The sequence below is a fragment of the Cricetulus griseus genome, chromosome 2 (assembly GCF_003668045.3).
Source record: "Cricetulus griseus strain 17A/GY chromosome 2, alternate assembly CriGri-PICRH-1.0, whole genome shotgun sequence".
Lineage (NCBI taxonomy): Eukaryota > Metazoa > Chordata > Mammalia > Rodentia > Cricetidae > Cricetulus > Cricetulus griseus.
Genome location: NC_048595.1, coordinates 456,626,459 through 456,647,872, shown reverse-complemented (window position 1 = coordinate 456,647,872; position 21,414 = coordinate 456,626,459). Strand labels below are relative to the sequence as shown.

The following is a 21,414-nucleotide window of genomic DNA, read 5'->3' as shown; positions in this document are numbered from 1 at the left end:
ATTTTTCGCAGTTACCGCATCTCCATAGAAGCCATCTGCACATCTTTCACAATGGGCACCATCTGTGTTCCACAAGCACTTGAGACACTCCCCTGTGACAGAGTCACAGTGGCCAGCCTCCAAGGGGTCAACATTGCCGCTGCAGTTGCATGGTACACAGGTTCCCCCTGGCACTGTTGGGTTTCCATAGTAACCGTCTGCACATCTGTATCCAGGATGGAAAGCAGGATCTGATAAATAAGATGGCTCAAGATATTACCCCACTAGCCAGGGACTCCCTGGGTGGCTAATAAATCAGACTGGCTCTTTCCCTGAAGATTTGCAATGGAAAAGAGGTGACTATCCAGACATTCACAAATCTCTCTCACCTGTTGTGAGATAGGAGCAGATCCAAAATGGGCATAAACCCAGAGGATGTGCAAACACTCTGACCTACTCCCGGCCACTCACGATGTCTCCCAGCTCTGAACCACAGGCAGACACCAAGGCTTGCACGTGGGAAAACACAAGATTGGCTTTGGGTGCCAGAGGATGACTCTTAAATCAAACCACCCAATGCCCTCACTGTTGTCTGGACGAGTGAATACTCAGACTCGTGACGACTGTAACTAGGGACCACCCCACCCCCACCCCCACCCCGCTGCCCTCTCCTATAGTCTTTGGTGTGAACACAGATGCACTTCAGGGTTTTCTCAGTGAGCATCCTACTTTTCTCCATGATCTTATGAAATAACAGTAATGTACCAAGATTCCAAGACCACACTTAAAGCTATATATTTTAAGTTTCCACTACTACACATTGTATATGTATATTGAATTATTTATCACACCATATCTACAGGGACTTGACAACTGCTATGTGTCAGTTAACATGGAAGATTTGTAGATATTTGAGAAGAAAATATAAACTTGGTGCTGAATTTTTGAAATGGCTAATGCTGCTTTGTGAAACTGGCGGTTGGAGTGCCATGAAGTACCTCTCACACCAGGATCCTGAGTAACCTGGGGCACACTGGTCACAGACCACGTTCTCTCCATCAGCGAGATGGCAGGTGGGGCTGAAACTGTCAAAACATTCGAAATGAATGAGGGTTTCCAGTGGATACAGCTCATTTCTAAATATTTGAAATGGTTATTTTTGGCTACCTCTGTCCTAACAAATGTTTAACAGGTTCTCTCAGCCTTCAGCCCAGAATCTACCTGCCAGGCTCCTCTGCCCATAAGTCTTCATCCTCTGCTTCCTCCCTCTCTGCCCTTCAGCTCACAGCTCCCACTCTGCCTGTCTGCACTAACCACTCATTGCCTAGCTCAGCCTTGCTTCCTCCAAGAAGCCCACTTGGATTAGTTCCTTCCCTTGTTGTGCTTTGTTAGCACTGATTTTTCAAGCTTTGAAGACAGTCCCTCTGGACACACACACACACACACACACACACACACACACACACACACACACAGATGGGGGAGCGGTCAGACAGACAGAGATACTGACAGAGAGACAAGAGAAAAAGAGATACATAGATGGGTGACAGACAGAGAGACGGACAGATGGACACACACACACACACACACACACACACACACACACACACACACACCCTGCTTGCTGAGGTCCTGGAGTGGCCTCAATAATGAAGACTGACAATATCTCACTATTTCATCATGAGTAATGATTAACTATCTTTACTATCATTTTGGGGCGTCTTGAGTGTGTTCCTCAAAGTTTCCTACACTTAGTTGCTTCACACTGGTAATGTTGAGAGGTGGTGTTTAGGTCCCTGGGGAAGGAGTAAGGTCATCATGATGAGTCTATGTTAGTTCTCAAGAGAGCTAGTTACAAAACTCAATCCCAAATTGCGTTCTGTGCCATGTGACCTGTCTCTCTCTCACACATGCCACCACCATGACACCATCGCTATGAGGCTCTTAGAAGAAGATGGTGTCATGTCCTTGAACCTCCAGAATGAACTACACAAATGTCTTTTCTTTCTAAGGTACCCAGCTTTGAGAATTTCATGGCAGTGGCAGAGTCTAAACAGTATTAGTCAATATACCAGGGTTGGAAGCAAAAACTCCCTGTGGAGGGGATTCATTAGCAATGAATGGGTAGAGGAAGGACACCAATACTGTGGGGAGGAGGGGAAATCTGATTTCAAACCTCTGGCCTGCAGGACTCACATGCCCCAGCACTGAAATATAAGGGTTTGTCGGAAAGACCTTCTAAGGTAACCTGCTTTCTGCCTCAGGACCACAGGCAGGGTAAGAGGGTTGCTATGGCATCCCACCTTGGCGTACTCAGTTCCCTGTGGCTGCTGAGTCCCTTTCCTTCACATCTGAGGCCAGAGCTTCTCCTGAGTCCTCCCTCAACCCACCCCTCCCACCATGGGGTCCACTGGCCTCCACTGCAGTCTTGACCACACTGAGTGCCTGGGGCCAGTAGCCAAGGGTGGAGAGCTTGCTGGATACCCAGTCTACAGGCATGTACTATGTAGTTGTTGACTCAGTGGATAGATTTAGCTTCATATTTTCACCATTTGATCATCTGATCAAATCTCATCAAATCTGAGAACAACGTTTTATTCATCATTGTCTTGAGCACCAAATGTATTCTTGTGAAAGACACACAGCAGACATTAGACAAGAGGAGAAAAGTGTGTGTGCTGTCACACCCCTTCCCGTATGTTATTAAATACACCAGATTTTCAGTAAGAAGAGCATTCTCCCTCTCAGTCTCTCTTCCGAATCAATCATCACTCATGACAAGCAACACGCATGACACAGTCTTGCTTGGCAGCATCCGAACATACATCAGCAGGAACCTGACCACACCAGACAGAAGCAGCTAGCAGAAGCTGAGACTTACTTGTTGGAGTCAATGGAGAGGGGGCAGGCACAAGGCTGGCAGTCCCCTGGTGTCCCGTGTAAAGGTGTCCCATAGAAGCCGGGCAGGCACTGTTCACAGTGATTCCCTGTGGTGTTGTGTGTACATGCCTAGGTCGTGTGCATGAAAGATAGGTCAGTCCAGACTTTCTGAAAGGATTTTCAGAGTCATCCACTAACAAGCTGAATTTCAACTTAAAATGAAAACAAGGTGAACCCGACAATACACGTGGACACTGCATGATGGAGGGAAGAATTACCTGCTTCCAGACCGACGGGTCTTATATTTTTAATTATGCATATATATGTGTATGTTCATGTGTGGGTAGTTCACACATGTGTGCAGGTGTCTACAGAGAACAGAAGATGCCATCAGATCCCCTGGGGCTGAATTTACAGGTGAGGTTATGAGCCACCTGCTGAGTCCTCTGGAAGAGCAGAACGGGTTCTTAACCCATGAGTCATCTCTGGAACCTGCAGACTGGTGTTTCTGTCTGCTTGTTTTTGATGTGACTTGAATAGGACTGTGGAAATACTGTAGGTTAAAGAGTCCTAAAGAGTCATGACATAAAAAAAAAAAAACTCAATACCTGACCTCAGTGGAAGGTTAGGAAAATGCTTATGTGCAAATGGACAAAACCAAAAAATGGATGGTAGATTATAAAAGCATAGTATTCATGTTAACTCACTCTGGATTATGACGGCACTAACGTCCTTGTTTTCACAGTATGCACACTGAAGGGTTTAGGGATAACCAGCCATAGTGTATTCAATGTACTCCCCAGTTTGACCAAAGATCTGATTGGCTAGAGCACTAGCCTCAAGGTGAGACCGATTGAGATGGATAAAGCAAATGGGCAAATTGTAGGCGCCATGACATCTGTTCTTGAATAAATGAATTTGGGGTAAGATTGGAGTTTTTTCCAAAGTCAAGACTTTTAAAAACAGGTGATAAAACTACAAACCCACTAAGTCTAGTAGCTCATAAAATCCCAAGTTATCACCAAGTCAACAAACTCTGAGCCAGGCAGTAGAAAAAGAAAGAAAAAAAAAAAAAACATATATACTAAGGCACAAGTCAACTGTTCGGGTTTGCAACTGAAGACAAAGTTGATCCTTTTCCAGATAAATGAAAGAGTTTGCCAAGCAGCAGGAATAACTAGGGAAAGCTGCAACAGTTGCTTGGGCTACAGTGTGGTGCCTGTGGATTATCCTTCATCACAAACACAGGACCCAGAGAGCTCAGACTGCCTTCCCATGCTAGAATGCATTAAGAGGAATCTTGGGGATTGAACCCAACACTAACACAAAATTCATCTATGTTCCATATACATCTAGCTTGCAGGTCAACTTTGTATGATGTTTGGATAACTTTTTGCAAGGGACAGAGTTTCATGGATGGAGTTTCCCACCTGTGGATGAGAGATGAGCAGGACAGGGAAGGGCAGGTGAGTGAGCCAGAGGCCAGGTGCAGGGCAGGGCCAGCCATCTGCACAGGCTTGGGCTTCAAGGAGCTGCTGGGCCTATTCCACCCAAGCCTCCTCACATTCCTCTTTCCCTTGACTCAGTTTCCTCACGTACCCACCCTGTATTTTATGCCACCCGAGCCTCTTGTCACCTCACTTGCGCTGGGCCTCCAAGCTAGTACCCGCAGGGCTTCTTATCTCAGCGATGTCTCCTTGAAGCCACTCATTTTCTAGACTTGGTCATTTTTCATGCATCAATACGAATAGGATTTCCACTTCTGCTCTACACACACCCCTACAATTCCTGAGGCAGACACTTCTCCACATAGCAACTCAACATCAGGGTTGCACCAGATTTTCTAAAATGAGTTATCCTAGGCCTGAGGACCTAACCTCAAATGTGGACACAGACCGGGAGTGAGCTATAGGTTTGGATCTAGTCTTCAGAGGTGGGACCTGAGCCTGCATTTTTAACAAACTCCCAGGCAAAGCCCATGTTGTTCTCAGGCATTTGGGGAGGCATTATTAGTCTTGTTTTACTTTCCATCCCCCCGCCCCCGCCGTGATCATGGCTTTGATCATTAACCCAAATGCATTATTTTTAAAAGAAAAAATGCAATGAGACCTGGCAGGACGCTACATGTTTGAACTAATCATGTTGTACAAAACAAATGCAACTTTGTTTTGAAAGTACTGGGCTATGCTCGTGTATAACGTGCATGAATGAAAGTTCAGGGGAAGAAACTTCTTCAAGGGCCAGCTGATAAGAACTAATGGCTGTGGGGAGATTGGAATGTTGCAGACCCAGAAGGCTATTGTGGGTTATCTCGGGCTATCTTCAGCTCCCTTAACAGCCACTCCTTATCAGCTTCTATGTCGGACCTAACATCTCTGTGACTAACAGGTCAAACCTCTTGGAATGTATCAACTTAAGAGACTGCTAGCTTCCATCAACCAAAGGCTTAAGAGGGTCCACAGACAGCAGCTGGCACGGTAGGAGCGAATTCCCCACTGAGTTATCACACATCTATCCAGTGTTTCCACAAATTCGAAAAGGGCCTTAATGTAAGACTTCCTCCTGTTACTATACAAACTTCTATTACCACACTAGAGTACGGATTTGGAGTAGCCTAGGTCCGCATTCCTGGGCCGCCATTCACTGGGCTTCGGCTCCAGCATAAACTCTTATCTCCTTTGAAGTTCCTACTGTCTTCTTATGTCTACACAAGACTCTGGAGTATGGAGTCTGATCCAGGGGCCAGGTTGAACTTTCTTTCTATTTTGGTAAACTGTTTAACAACTCTGTTGAAAACCCCCAGGGGCACGTGTCTCATCATTTCCTTGGGGGTGGGGTCACTCTAGGTACTGATGCAGCTGGTGGTCTGGACGCCAGAGGGTGAGTGCGTTCACTTCTCTTGGAAAGAGAAATTTCTTCTTTTATTGGAAGAGATAAGATAGGAGGGCCTGAGGCAAGAAGTCAACCACTGAGCTACACCTTGCTCTTATGCAAGATTATGGATTTCCTTCAACTCTCATCTATATTATATTTATTTCCACACATTTCCCTTAAAAATTACTTGTCTAAAAAGGAAAATTGCAACATGATGGAAAAGGCTAGCATCCACTATCTTATCCGTGTCATGGTCCCCTGGATGCTTTGAGAAGGTGTATAATTTCCACAGCCTTGTGTCCCAGTGTCCAGTCCAGTGAAGTCACAGGGAAGCATCATCTGAGACAAATCCTAGCTGAGGCCATTTGGGAGAGTCCAGCCTTCTTGAAAAGTACCAGAAAGTGTGAGCTACCACAGGAGAGAGGAAGCAGGGAACTCGAGGCTTTGCTAAGCCAGAGGACTCTTGGTTTTAATCCTAAAACAGAGAATGGATGGGAGTGGGAAGGAGATGAATGGGATCAAAGCTCACTGTGGAGTGAATGGCACAGCACAAATGTCACAGCTATGTGGGATTTTCATGTTGGGATGCTGGCCAAGAGTTTTGAATGTAATTGGCCCCATAAGCTCATAGGGAGTGGCACTATTAGGGGGTGTGGCCTTATTGGAGGAAGTATGTCACTGTGGGGGTGGGCTTTGAGATCACCTATGCTCAAGCTAAACCCCATGATGTAGTTCACTTCCTGTTATCTGCAGATCAAGATGTAGAACTCTTAACTCCTTCTCCAGCACCATGTCTGCCCACATGCCACCATATCCTGCCATGATGATAATGGGCTGAACCTCTGAGACTCTGAGCCAACCCCAATTAAATGTTTTTCCTTTATGTGAGTTGCCGTGGTCATGGTCTCTCTTCACAGCAATAGAAACCCTAACAAAGATACCCAGGGACACTCTAGTGTGCTATGGCTTCCCTCTAAGTCTAAAACAGTTTCTAAAAAGTGGTTATAACTCCATGAATTATGTATTATAAATGGAGCATAAAAGAGTAGTTACCAGACACACTAAATATGTGCGGCTCATTTAGCACTAATTCCTATGTATCTAATGTATTTGGTAGATGACTACAGCCCATACACATTTAACTTACTTGATACATATTTCCACAATTATATATTTATAGAAGCACAAGGAATCTTTATACACAGACTATCTTTAACTATTCTACCCACTAGAAATGCACCCTCAAATGCTGGCAGGAAGCCTGGGGCCAGGGGTGAGGGGTCTGGCAGAAGCATGTGTCAGAAGACAAGAGAAAAGAGCAACAGCCTCCAGCATCCATTGGAGCCAGGTTTCAAAGGAAAGCCATCCCAGAGGGACTGAGACACCCAGCAGATGACACCTAATATGGTTGCTGTGAATGCTTAACCTCCAGAATAGAGACACAAACAGAACAAATGAAGGTCCACTCAATAAACAAAGAGAAAGCACGCAATCCAGGATGTCAGGCCCTGGACCTTCTCCTGGGGCCCCATAACTCTTCTTTAACCCTGTGACTCAGTCAGTCTTTCTTACTAAAGAACCTGCGGCTGGGGCCTCCTTGCCCAGACAACAGGCACACGTCATTAGTATTCACACTCGCACACTCTGTGAACAGTGAATCCAACTGAATAGAGGGTGAGGGCGGCTGCCCTAAAGGCAGACGGGAAGAAGGAATTCCTGGTTGGACTTAGACAACAATTGTCCTGTGCCGGCCCCAAAGCTCACACTCAAGATTAACTGCACATTTGTTAAGCCCTTTTCCAACTCACACTGCTTGTAAAAGAGGCTCTTGTTGGCAGAATTTAGCTGAACTTACTATAAATTTACATACGGCACAATGTGATTTTTATTGTGTTGCATTTTTCTACCTCTGCTTTGGATTTGTACATTTTGAAGGTCTTAGTACTTGATTGTACATTTGCATCTAATAAATGAATCTATAATACATACATATATGGTATCTTGAGACCCAAACCCAACTCTAAACATGACATTAATTGATGTTTTATATATGCCTTATACACACAGCCTGAAAATACATACAATAACTTTAGTATGCAAGTATTTTGACTGAGTCATCACAAAAGAGTGGGTGTGGTACTTCTCCTTTGTGATGGGAAGTCACAGGTCAACAAGCTTCAGAATTTGGATTTTCAGGTTAAAGATGCTCAACTCATCCCTCTAAAACAATGTGCGCAGCAGGTTACAGAAAAAGCAGGTGGTATCTGAAGAGGACTTGAATTTGACGTCTACCAAGTCAGAGCTGAGGCAGGAAGTCCCTGACCATAACACATGGCAAATGAGTAAATCAGGCAGAGGAACACACAAGGTCAAAACTCACAGAGCAAATTCCATGAATGTCACACTCCGATGCATGGCCGTGGCATTCGCAGGGCTGACAGATTCCTCCAAAGAGTATCCCATCCACTCGATAATAGCCTGGGAGGCAGGACTGCAAGAGAAAGGGGCCAGCCTGTAGTCAGCTCCTGAAACGGGGCCGTGTGTGTGTGTGTGTGTGTGTGTGTGTGTGTGTGTGTGTGTGTGTGTGTGTGTATCTGTGTGTGTATCTGTGTATGTGTGTCCATGTGTCTCTCTCTCTCTGTGTGTGTATCTGTGTGTGTGTCTCTCTGTGTGTGTGCCTCTGTGTGTGTCTGTGTGTCTGTGTGTGTGTGTGTGTCCATGTATGTGTGTGTCTGTATGTCTGTGTATCTGTGTGTCTCTATGTGTGTATCTCTGTGTGTGTCTCTCTGTGTGTGTGTGTGTGTGTGTGTGTGTGTATCTGTGTGTCTCTCTGTGTGTGTATCTCTGTGTGTGTGTCTCTCTGTGTCTGTGTGTGTGTGTGTGTGTGTGTGTATCTGTGTGTCTGTGTCTGTGTGTGTCCATGTGTGTGTGTGTCTCTGTGTGTATCTGTGTGTGTGTGTGTGTCTGTGTCTGTGTGTGTCCATGTGTGTGTGTGTCTCTGTGTGTGTCTGTGTGTGTGTGTGTGTGTGTGTGTTTGGCAACATGTGCCTTCGTGTATCATGCAATCTATGTTCTTTGTACTGCACTTGAGAAGCAAACTGCTTGGTTTTCCGCAAGCAAGGAAACATTTCTCCTTTCTAACTTTCAAACATTTTAACTAAGATGGCATTTCCAGGCCCTAAAACCACACCCACTTTAATTAAGTGTGAAACCCAGTGCCTTTCCGTAAGCTTACTGAGCTGTGCAGACAGCCCATTTAGCACAAGTTTATTTACTATCTATTTAATGTATCCAGTGGATGAGTATAGATCTCATATTTAACATATTTGGTAGATATGTCTGCAAATATATATTTATAGGTGCGTGCAAAAAAAAAAAACAAAAAACAAAAAACAAAAAAAAACATCGTGTTCAGACTACCTGTAGGCAGCCATCACACCTACTACAAGCGTGTCCTCAACTTGCTGGCCACCCTCACACACTGGCCGAAGGCCCAAGGAGCTGGCCTTGGAGACCCACGTGGTGAGGAACCACAGGCTTCCCTTTGAAGTGAGTGATGCCTGCACACAGGAACTTCAAGGCACCCCCTGGGTGAGCACTGTGCCTTCACGGACACCACTGCGCCAACCCTCAGCCAGCAGGGACGGGGTGCGGTCTCGTCTGTCTTCCACTAGAGGACTTCATTTCTCTGGATCCCCCACCTCCCCAGTGCCCTTTTTGCTTACAAATCATTAAATGTGGCCATCAAACACTGAATGTGTTCAAGGGCCGGCCTGGGGCACAGCGCATCAGTTTAACTGTACTAAGAGTCCAGGTGTACCACCTTCTGTGGGACCAAGCCAGAGAGGCCACCAGGGCGTCCAGGACACTCACTGTCCCAGCTTACAAGGGGACCCGTCGCTTCCACACAGTGGTGCATATGGCTCTCAAGGCATCCCTGAGGACAGCATCTCTGCTTTACAGATGGCAAATGCAGGGTCCAGGACATTATGCAGTGCCTGGCATGTCCTCGGGACAACTCAAAGGCAGCTGTACACATCTCCAAGATCTTGTCACATCCATCTGCCAAGAGCTTGGCCTTTCATAGCCAACTCATCAGTCTCTTGAAGAGATGTGGGAGAGGAGGCTTGGATTTGGCCTTCTCCAAGATAGGTAACCTTAGACAGCAGTTTGTGTCATATATATGTGTATATATGTATATGAGATTATGTAAATATATGAGGTATATATGTATAGTGTGTGTGTGCATTCATGAGTGTATACTCGGAATTGAATATAGGACTCTGTACATGTGTGTGCATGTTTGTGTGTATATATGTACTTGGAATTGAATGTAGAACTCTGCACATGTTTGTGCTCTACCACAGAGCTATAGTCCAAGTTCCTTTTCTATTTTTTATTTTGAGTTGGAGTCTTGATAACTTTCCCAGATAAATCCCGAATTTGCAATCCCTCAGTCTCCTAAGTATCTGGCATTACAGGCCTGTGCAACCAGGTCCAAGCAAGAGTTTTTAAAGTATACAAATAATAAATACAATCTTGCACGTGGACCTCGTGGAAGTCCCCTAATGCCTCCATCAAACTGGTTACCTTTAGGGAGTGTTGGCCCACAGTGCTGCAGAAAAACACACTCCTACAAGCATCAGCTTGAAGTCAGTTCTGAGTAAGAGTTTGGTAAAGAATGAACTCCGCAGCTTAATAAGAACACTGGGAAAGGCATACAGTTGATTGCTGCATGTCCTTGGGGACCATAGTCACAGACTCAAACAACAATGAATGTGTTAGGGGAAAACGCTTCACATACACACACCTTTCTGGCCATTGTTCTTTGAACAATGGACTTTAACAACCCTTTACATGACATTTGCATTGCTCTAGGTTTTTATTAGTAATTTAGAGAGGATACAAAGTACACAAAAATGATGTTCCCAGGGTATATGGAAATATTCTACCACTTAACCCTTTTATGTGCAATTGGCAGATTGGGATAGTCCCCTTGGATCCTGGGACCAGTTCCTTGTGGCTACTGAGTCAGAGCCGAATTAAGCCTCTCATGTTTGTAGGAGCCTGTGCACATCAGCCCACAACCCCCCAGGCCCAGAGAACTTGGAAAGAGTCCAGCAGCAGCTGATCTCTCCTGCATGAGAGTTGTTGGTCAGGACACATGAGTAATGAGGGAGACTACTGGAAGAGCTTAGAGCTCTGCCAAATACACAGGGTTACACAAGGTGTTCTCATTGGCAGTCATTATCAATACTTATCTCCAAAGAGTGTGTGTGTGTGTGTGTGTGTACATACGTGCACACATGAGTGCAGGTGCAGGCAGAGACCAGAGGCATCGGATACCCCTGCAACTGGAGATACAGGCAGTTATAAACCGCCAGATGTGGTTTCTGGGAATTGAACTCAGGTCCTCTGCAAGAGCGGGATGCACTCTTTAAAACCAAATGATGCCCAACAGTCCCATTACTTAATAAAGTCTAAGACGTGGGAGTTTTCTAAAGTTAAAATGCAAACGTTCATCACATCAACTTCAGCACACATTTCCCCTTCAGAAACTAAGGAGACAGGCAGAGGCCAGCAGTACCTCACAGGAGGTCCCCGTGTAGCCTTGGGGACATTCACAGTGTTCCACATCAGTGGCTACTGCCAGGTCTATGGCATTAGGGCTTGCTATGTCCAAAGAGACGGAATCCAGCCTGCAAACAGACAAGAGACATTATATATCTCTCACACCTGAAAAAGACATCTCACATGTCATCAAAGATAGGCTCCTAAGAGGCTTAGTTTAAGGAAATGGGGCAGTGATGTCTTTGAGGACCTAGAGAGTCTCCACCAGGCACTCCAGTAGCCACCACTATTCTGTGGGAATGTTCTAACAGTTTACAACAAGTGCTATTGCCCTTAGGCTGCTGAGGGGAAGTTCTGATGGAAGCACGTCCCCAAGCCAGCCGCCTTAGCATGAAGGCAGGGACGATCTTCTCCTGAGTTTTCCCAGCTTTACTCCAGCGGCTTCCACTTTTACACTCGGCTTCCACAAATCGGACTCCTCCAGGCAACCAAATGAGGAAGGATAGATTCGGTTGCTCAAATAACTGTGCAAGACTAAGGTCATTGACATCAGAGGAAGGAAGGGGAGAGGGAGAGAGAGAAGGCGCAGGGAGGCAAAATGGTTCGGGCACCATAAGCATTGCTTGAAAGCACTGCACCTGGCGGTTTCTGAACCTAAAACCTCCTGTTTCCTACCAGACGTGTTTGTCATTATGCATTCCTCATGTCTTCAACATTACACGCATGAAGGCAATTATAACACACCTTTACCTGTGTCCCTCACGTTTATATTAACCTTGAAGTATGTAACACTAAAGACAAGACTGTGGTACCTTTGTAGAAATCGGTTTCCTTCCTTTCAGGACATACCTGTAGAGTGCCATTCTAGCAGAATTGTAGTTGGCTCTGATCAAGAGATGTGTCACGTTGGCCAGGACAGTCATCAGCTGGTCTCGGTCAATCTCCCTTTTGGTCTTGAAGTCCCGGAAGTTCTCAGGCACAAGTCTAACCATGTTAAAGTACTCCTCGTAGGGTTGCAAGGACAGGCCCTCAGCCTGTGTACTGAGAGTCAGCCCATTTCCCTAGCACATAAAATCGAGAGGAAAGACATTTGTGATGTGACTTAGTGACCAAAAATGAAAATTCTGTAGCCAGCAACCAAGTTCTTACAGTGAACATGTAATGGAGTATATGACCCAATCCGGAGTTACCAGAGGGCAGTTAACACACACACACACACACACACACACACACACACACACACACACACACACACACTTTCATATGTGTGCCTCTCACCAGACCCCAAGCTTTACAGTAAATCAGTGAAATCAGTCACCTTGATGATGACGTCAGCATGAGACATAAGGCCACTGTCCACTGTCTCCACCGGGATGTCGTAAGATACTGTGTATTTCAGGAACCCACCAAATGCCGTCAGCTGGAAGAGCAACAAGAGGGTGAGGACCAGGGGACGACAGTTATAGCCTTAAGTCAGGGGAGACGGTTGCTAGGATACATCCATCCTGATGGCAATAAGGGAGGAAGTTCACTAAAACAGGCAAATTGGATACTATTTAATGTATAAGATCACAATGAGGAAATCCTTGCCATTTGCAGAAGATTATATATATATATATATATATATATATATATAATATATATATTCCTCCTCACAGTCCCCAAGGTAAAAATCAAAGGTAATAAAACAAGTAAATACATTTTAAAAATAATGTTAGATGCATTTATTTGTGCATGGGGTGTGTACCGTGCCTGGCTTGGGTGTGTAGATGTAAGGGCAACTTGTAGAAGTTGCTTCTCTCCTCACGTGGATCCTGGGAATTGAACTCAGGTCACACTCGGCAGCAGCACCTTTGCCTGCTGAGCCATCTTGGCAGCCATATTCATCTCACTTAAAAGAACCTTTTCATTCCGTGGCCAAGCTTATTAGATATGTCATTCAAAGGAAGCTCTGGGATCTTTTTTTCTTTAAATGTATACTAGGGATGTCCGTCAATGTATGCTAGGGACAACTAATGTATATTGGAGAGTTCCTTCCTGGAGACTGTCTAAAATTCAGACTGCAATGGTACAATCATGAGATCTGACAAATATTTCTTTAAAAAGTTCTCTGGTGATATGATAATATAGTAGAATATATCAAACAATTATCATCTACAAGTTAGGCCACATGTGGAAGTGCACACTCAGACCTCTGGTACTCAGAAGTCTGAAGCAGGAGTGTGTGTGTGTGTGTGTGTGTCTGTGTCTGTGTGTGTGTGTGTGTGTGTGTGTGTGTGTGTGTGTGTAATATATTCACACACATGTATATACAATTAGAAAAAATAATAAAATTAGCTAGACATTTACAAACTGCAAGATTAGTCTATTGTGAAGGTACAGGGTCACCTTAAAACAAACCAAGATGTATTTACTAGTTAGTGAGAATCTGGAGAGATGGGGTTTAATTAACTGGTAAGTGGAAACCAAACACCAATGAAAGGAGGGGGTCAATCTTAGAAATCAACTCTCCGGACGATCAAGACTCTAAATTGCTGTCTTTCGTTTTCTTTAAATTAAAATGATCATTAGTTTGGTCGTTTGCAATGTTCACATGAGCATCCATTTGCCTTGCTGTGGAAACAGGGAGCAGAGTAGACACTCGGCTGTAGGAGCCTTTTCCTGGGTGTCCGGTACTGTGCCATGGGCCACGGGAATGCAGCTAACAGTCTGTAAAGGTCTGATGTACTCAAGGACCCAGGCATTCAATGAGAAAGTCAGTCATGGTGAAGAGGATGAGATTCACAGGGTACACTGTTGAGGATCCAGATGTGATCCAAAACAGCAGAGGATGATGGGATGTTGTAATACAGACCCCAACGAGGATGGAAGAGATCTAGTGCCCGGGGTGGCGTGCCCGGGGTGGCGTGCACAGAGGCTGTAAGCACTAGACAAGTTATGGCCAGTAAATCAGCCTTGAGTTCTCAGTGCTTTCTGAGGTTTCTAGTTGGACATTGTTCCTCCCCTCACGCACCTTGTTTCCAAGGTAGGCCTCAGGAGCTGCCCAGTAGTAGGTAGCCCTCAGCCTCTGCATGACTGCAGTGTTGTTGATGCTGATCTGATGGCGGCCACCCAGTGCGTCCTGCTGAGACTGGATCATATTTGGGCTGATCAAGTCAGTGACCAGCCACCCTGACATATTGGTCACCTTAAAAAGAAAATTAAGAATTATAGAATATGGCACAAAGGTCACCTTAGATTCCACCCAGTCCTGTGTAGATGTCTTTGCAACAAGGAGACAGATGGAGTGAGTTGGTTCTCAAGACAAAACTAACAGGACTGTTGTCCCTGAAACACAATGAAGGACTTCCCACTTGTCAGAGGATCCAGGAAAGCTGGACACATGGCACACACCTCAACCCCACATCCGTCACACACAACCGAAGAACACGACCTTGCAGATTGGGGTCACATAGTTTAGATTTTTAATGAGAACGTAATCTACAAATGTCCCTAAATCCAGGATTACTAGAGTGGCAAATGGAAACCTTCACACCTGACTTCACTTGAGTATGCCCAAACATTGTGCAAAACCTGTATTCAGGCTATGTGGGTATGGTGTATATAACACATGAAAGAATATATATATATTCCAAGGAAAATCCCAAATGCCTCTGCTCCCCAGCCTCTTAGCTGAGGGGTGTTCAGTCTATAAATATCACAATTAAAGTACCTTCCTATTTCTAACTATCCTTTCTTCGTTGGTCCTGCTTTATAACCAAATGTTGAAAACGCATAAAAACCTCAGATCCTGTACTGCCAACGTGTGACTTGCCCAGGGGTGAGGCGAGCACCCCCACTCCAGAGTGGTGTCCACAATGGTCAGTAGTGGCTAAGCCCAGAGTTCAGTAGCCTCTCCCTAACCTCCAGCCACCACACACTGAAACCTTCAAGTTCCTTGCCCCAGAATGCCCCATACCCCAAGCCCTGCCTATCCTTATTACTCCAGGCCATCTGTGGTCATTCTTCTCCCATCACTGGAATGCCTCCCACTCCAAGCTTCTTTGAAATGAAAAATTCCCATGACCCCAAGTGTGTCCTGCAGAAGAAATGGAAACAAAGGGTATTCTACAGCACCATTCCAGCCAATTATTTCGACTAGAAAATGTATAAGGAAATAAACACGTGGATTAGAATGAAAATGCATCAATGTTTTTAGGAGTGGGCTGCCTTGTATGGGTGCCTTGGTCTCTCCCATTGGAAGAGAGTGCTTTGGGGAAAGCTGGCCTCCTGGCTTCCTAAGGCGGCCACAGAAGGTCTCCAGAACCCACTTATTAACCATCTAGCAGTAGCCCACCTGACTAACGGACCACGTGAGGCTGTCACAGACATCAGAGACACCGAAGCAGAAGCATTCAGAGCAGCCTTGGGGATTTCTTTCCTGCAGGTTGTAGAATCCTGACTTGCAGTGATCACAGTTCTTTCCTTCAACATTTTCCTGTAAGTTATATATTTAAAAAATGGGTTAGCTGGTAAGGCCATGCATCCAGAGAGACATAGGAAAAATGACATGCACATGACACTGTTAAGGAGAGGTCACCAAAAGCAGGCAAATAAATACTTAACTAAATGAACATCAGTCTGTGGGAACCCTCAAGCAGCTGATGTTTATGAATGGGGAGCCTGATTCTGTGACTCAGAACAAGGCTCAGATGTTAGGGCTTGGTTACTACATGGGGATAAATTTTGTATTGTTTTAAATCTTTCATTAAATCAAAGTTATTTGCTTATTTATATCTGTATTTTGTTTGGTTTTAGATATCTTTTTTTTTCTTTTTGAGACAGGTCTTACTGTGTAGCCCAGGCTGCCTGGCCTCCACTTTTCAAGCCCTTTCTAGGCACCTGGATTACAGGCATACACACCATATCTTGCTTGTACAAACATTTTAGGATTTAAAGAGGGCTATATGGTTATTTGTTTTACTTATAAATACTCAAGCTTATTTTCATTGAAGACTCTGTGTTCATGGGAATAAAACATAAGGTATAAACAGGAAATCTCACAAATTCCGGGGACATAGTTATTAATATCCTATGACCAAATAAGACCCTCCTCGGGCACCATGTATACGCATTCCTACAATTACACAATTCCCATTCAAGAGAAATTCAAGATAACCGATCTGCACTTCATTAGAGTTCTGGGGAATTCTGTATTTACCTGGTTCTCCTCCAAACACCAAGGTGGAAGACAATGCCACAGAATTAAGCCAATGCCAAGGAAATGGCATGCAGTATTGGGTTTCATCTATGAAGTCCCAGAAATGCCTCAGGAATACATGGCAGTCACCCAAAGGTGCCTCAAAAGAGGAGGCCAGGTGCCCGTCTAAACCCAAGGACACCAGCTTGCTGTGACATGCTGCATCTACTTAAACCTCCCTGCTCTGCTCAAGACCCGATCGTGTGATCCAGTGGAGTGGAGGACCCCAGAACAGCCTCCAAGTTTCTTTGACTTCCACACTTACCTTACACACACATGGCTCTGAGCATGGGTCATCGTTCACACTGCCAACAGTATAGCAGTCACAGGGAATGCAGTTCGGGAAACCCCGGTAGCCAAACTGGCAGCGGTCACATTTGACTCCTGCATAACCTTCCTTACATGGACACTGACCTGGCCTCTTCCCTGGGGAGAAAACAGCAGCATTGATTTGACTTGAAGTTCTGGGTTTAAAGCAGGGGCTGGCAAAGTGCAAACTGCAACCTCTTTCACTTTCTTTGCCCTCACACAGCCCTGGATGATACACATGCAAGTGGCTATGCAAATGTCCACAGCTCTCTCTGTGCAAATAAAAACGGTATGCAGATTGGCCTGGAAACCACAGTTTGCTATAGTGCTGGTATAGAGACACTGAGATCGAAACCCACAGGTAGACCATGTGACACTCCTGATCCCAGAGTAAAGTAAAACGCACCCACGGAAGCAACTATGTGAATGCACACAGAAGAGTTATTCATAATGGCTGGACAGGACAAATAAATTCAAGGTTTCCCCACTAATCACAGCTGCAGTCAACGTTTTAGACTGACTCAGTAAATAGAAATATCAGGTTTCATATAGCCATTCATCAACCGACAGATAAAAACTTAATCATATAAAACGTGATGTAGCCAAACAAATATTTCTTGTAATAGAAAGAACTGTAATAGTCACATGACACCCACACAAGAACATGACCCTCCTGGAGCCAGAGTAAGAGAATGAAGTGAGTCCCAAAGCCCCACATATTAGATGGCTCAATTTGCGTGTGGACGATAATAATTTGATGAAGAAAAGAATCAATGCGGGATCAAATCCTCAAATTCCTATGCCCCGGAAACAAATCTACCCAACATACACAGTCCACACCTACACCCTGGGTTAACTGTGCAGGTAACACCAGACCAAGTTCTTACCATTGGCTAAGTCAGAATGGAGGTCATCCTTGATACAGACAGCACTCAGGGACCCCACAGGGTCACAGTCGCAGGGACGGCAAGGCTGGTCCTCATAAGGAGATACCTGGAAGACAGAAGGGGTCCCAGATGACCTCACTGGGAATAACCCCATGGTTTGAAAAAACAACTATAACGTCAAGGCATCAACTTCCTGTTCCTGGTGAGACTATCACAGGGATTTTGTGTAACAGGGCATGCAGGTGTTGGGACAATAAAACATCCCCGAGCAAGAGGCTCCAAACGTCTTTTTGATGGTGACAGCAGTTAGTATCATCAAGGTTTCATCCTTGGTTTCCACAGCACCCCTCCCCTGTCTGCCATCTACAATGGCCACAGTTGAGCACTGCCAATGAATAAGCCACTTGAGGGTTTGCGTACAGATCAGCCATTGGAGATTGAGTGAATACATCTTCTGGATGAGCTATGGCCCCTTTGGTCATTAGCTGAGCCTGCCCACGTATAGTTAGAACTATCTGCAATCACATAGATCGCAGGACCCCAATTCAAGTCAAATAACCATGCACGCACGTTTCCACTTTGAGCAAGAAAGCTGGCCACGGTAGGAGACAACAATCTGGAGAACCCTGGCACCATGATAGGTATAAACAAAGGAGCAGCTCCTTCAGAATAGACGTCAACACAATGAGTGCGTTTTTCCACCTCGAAGGCCGTGGAGCTCGGCTTGGGGAAGGAGCACACTTACTGTGTGAGGTCTGTAATACTGATCGAGGCAGGTTTCACAGTTGATCCCTGTGGTGTTCTGCAGACAGTTGATGCACACCCCGCCTCCAAGGTACTGCCCGGCGGTGTTCAGACTTCTCTTCTCCTTTGCGACGTTCTCATCGTAGTAGCAGTCTTTGGCTTTATTGTGACAGTTGCATTCTAGGAGGAAATATTAATATCTCAGTTAACACACACACACACACACACACACACACACACACACACACACACACAAATGTGTCCTATCCAAAGGAAACCCTTATTCCATAACATAAGTGTGTTTTTAAAATTCTAGCATAAATAATTCCATAAGATGTAGACAAAGATTAGAGAGATGGCTCAGTGGTTTAAGAACACTGGCTGTTCTTCCAGAGGTTCAGGGTTTCGTATCCAGTACCCACTTGGTGGCTTGCAACCATCCTTAAGACCAGTCCCAGGGGACCTGGTGCCCTCTTCTGGCCTCCTTGGACACTAGGCATAGACTACATACAAGCAAAACACCCTCAGACATTAAATAAATAAATACATTTTAAAAAATACATAGGCAATATTCTAGAGGGAAAAAACAGGAATTGCTAACAAAATAATTAAATGTACCGGGTGGGAGTGGTGGTGCACACACATGTAACCTCAGGACTGAGAGTGGCAGTGCACACACATGTAACCTCAGGACTGAGAGTGGCGGTGCACACACATGTAACCTCAGGACTGAGAGTGGTGCACACACATGTAACCTCAGGACTGAGAGTGGCGGTGTGCACACATGTAACCTCAGGACTGAGAGTGGTGCACACACATGTAACCTCAGGACTGAGAGTGGCGGTGTGCACACATGTAACCTCAGGACTGAGAGTGGCGGTGTGCACACATGTAACCTCAGGACTGAGAGGCTAAGGCGGGACCGACTCTGCTACTAACCAGCGCTAGAGAAGGGGACCCCGTTGCCCCCTCAAAAAGTGACACGGAAGGCTGGGAGTGCGTGCCCTCTTGTTTGGTAAGTGTGAGGCCCAGGTCTAAAATTAAAGGGCAGTTCTGGAGGCTGGAGAGATGGCGGCTCTTCCAGCGGACCCAGGTTCAATTCCCAATGCCCACGTGGCAGATCAAAGCCATTTATAACTTCAGTTCTGGGTATCTGATGCCCTCTTCTGGGCACTAGGCTCGCAAGTGATACACAGGCAAGCAAGCGAGCAAAACACACATAGACATGTGGAAACACTAAATTAAAAAAAATTATGACTAACTAACTAAAAGGGCTTCTGTAGGATGGCATGCATTAATATGTCATTTTCCATGTAAGAAACATTGAAAATAGGAATGTATTAATATATAGCATACATTATCAGATTAAAAACATACAAAGAAGTAAAAAAAAAAACTGAGAAGGGAGATAAAGTAAAATAAATTTGTTACTTTAACCATATTTTTATTTTCTATTGCGTGTTTGTTTTGGGGGTGGGGTGAGGTGGGGTGGAGGAGGCATGTACAGGTCATAGCTGCACATGGAGATCAAAGGGCAGAAAACAAAAAAGAGAGTTGGTTCTTGCCGTCCACCACATGGACCACAGAGCTCAAACTCAGGTCATTGTGTTTGTTAGTAAGTGCCTTTACCCACGGAGCTATCTCACTGGCCCAAGTAACTATAGCCGGGGCTGGAACCCAGTGTAGAGCATTTCCTAGCATGGTGCACCTCAGTAGGTTCAATTCCCAGTGCCATGATTAATGAATATCAACTTCAAATTTGTAGCTAATAAACAAACACATGGGAAAAGAAACGTGGGGGTAAAAGTGAGTCCACAATGATTCGTTTGGCCCTTAAATGTCACCAAGGTGACATGCAGCTTTGGGCAGTATTTGAAATGCTGAACAAACAAGTTAGCCAAGGGTCATAACAATCAAGATGCCATAGTTTAAACATACAAAGCAGGCGCCTTTCTCTCCGAGTGGTAAGCGTACTCACCCTCGCATTCGTTGCCCGACGCAATGGTTCCAGGCCTCCAGGGCTGCTGATGGTAGCCAGGACAGCATCTGTCACAGCTCTCTCCGCACGTGTTGTGTGCACACTGGCATTGTAGTTGCTAAGCAACACAGGGATATGAGAGGAAGGCTCAAAACCTTACCTGTGTGTTTTTCTTAATTTTATTTCAGAAAAGAAGAGCGACCACATGAAGACGGTCTGTGTTAACTCTTTACAGTGAGGCACTTGGGACTGTATCAAGCAAGCTGGTATTTGATTTCTGGAGATGATACACACATACCCTGATAACAGACACAGCTGAAATACGGGTTAACTAACAAGAGCGTTCTTCAAAAGGATGCACTGACTTAGGGTTGGGAGTCTTGGTCAATAGTTTGACTAGTTATTAAGAGATTTTAGCATTGTTCGTTTGACGACTTTTTGGTGTTTATCAATATATTTTTCATCATCAAAAATAGAATAATGGGCAGACGAGCCAGCTCAGCAAGTGCTTGCCACCAGGTGTGAAAACTGGAGTTGCATCCCAGGGAGCCTTGTCATGGAGGACAGAACTGTGGTCCATGAGTTGCTCTCTGACCTCTAAATATACACCATAGTATGCCCCTCTTCAGTAAGTGAATGTTAAAAAATACTTTAAAATAGCCGGGCGTTGGTGAAGCACGCCATTAATCCTAGCACTCGGGAGGCAGAGGCAGGAGGATCTCTGTGAGTTCGAGACCAGCCTGGTCTACAAGAGCTAGTTCCAGGACAGCCTCCAAAGCCACAGAGAAACCCTGCCTCGAAAAACCAAAAAAAAAAAAAAAATTATTTTAAAATAGAATAATGTCGGCTGAGCATGTGTCTCACTCACTGGTGGAGGGCTTGCGTAGTATGCATAGGACCCTGAGTTCAGTCCCAAGCAGTGCAAAGATTAAACAAATAAAATTAAAAATAAG

At 45.1% G+C, this 21,414-nt stretch overlaps 1 protein-coding gene across 1 annotated transcript in view; it reads right to left on the bottom strand.

Moving 5' to 3' along the window:
- Lama1 (laminin subunit alpha 1) overlaps positions 1-21,414 on the bottom strand; it is a 105,460-nt gene that overhangs the window by 56,808 nt on the left and 27,238 nt on the right. Inside the window, exons 7-19 of the mRNA XM_035438860.1 lie at positions 20,462-20,579; positions 18,485-18,663; positions 17,740-17,845; positions 16,809-16,969; positions 15,641-15,781; positions 14,318-14,491; positions 12,623-12,724; positions 12,154-12,365; positions 11,321-11,432; positions 8,114-8,224; positions 2,861-2,988; positions 978-1,064; positions 1-205 (exon numbers count right to left, since the gene is read on the bottom strand). The exon at positions 1-205 is cut by the window's left edge and continues 7 nt beyond it. Coding sequence (XP_035294751.1) covers positions 1-205; positions 978-1,064; positions 2,861-2,988; positions 8,114-8,224; positions 11,321-11,432; positions 12,154-12,365; positions 12,623-12,724; positions 14,318-14,491; positions 15,641-15,781; positions 16,809-16,969; positions 17,740-17,845; positions 18,485-18,663; positions 20,462-20,579 — 1,836 coding nt within the window. The remainder of the gene's footprint in view (positions 206-977; positions 1,065-2,860; positions 2,989-8,113; positions 8,225-11,320; positions 11,433-12,153; positions 12,366-12,622; positions 12,725-14,317; positions 14,492-15,640; positions 15,782-16,808; positions 16,970-17,739; positions 17,846-18,484; positions 18,664-20,461; positions 20,580-21,414) is intronic.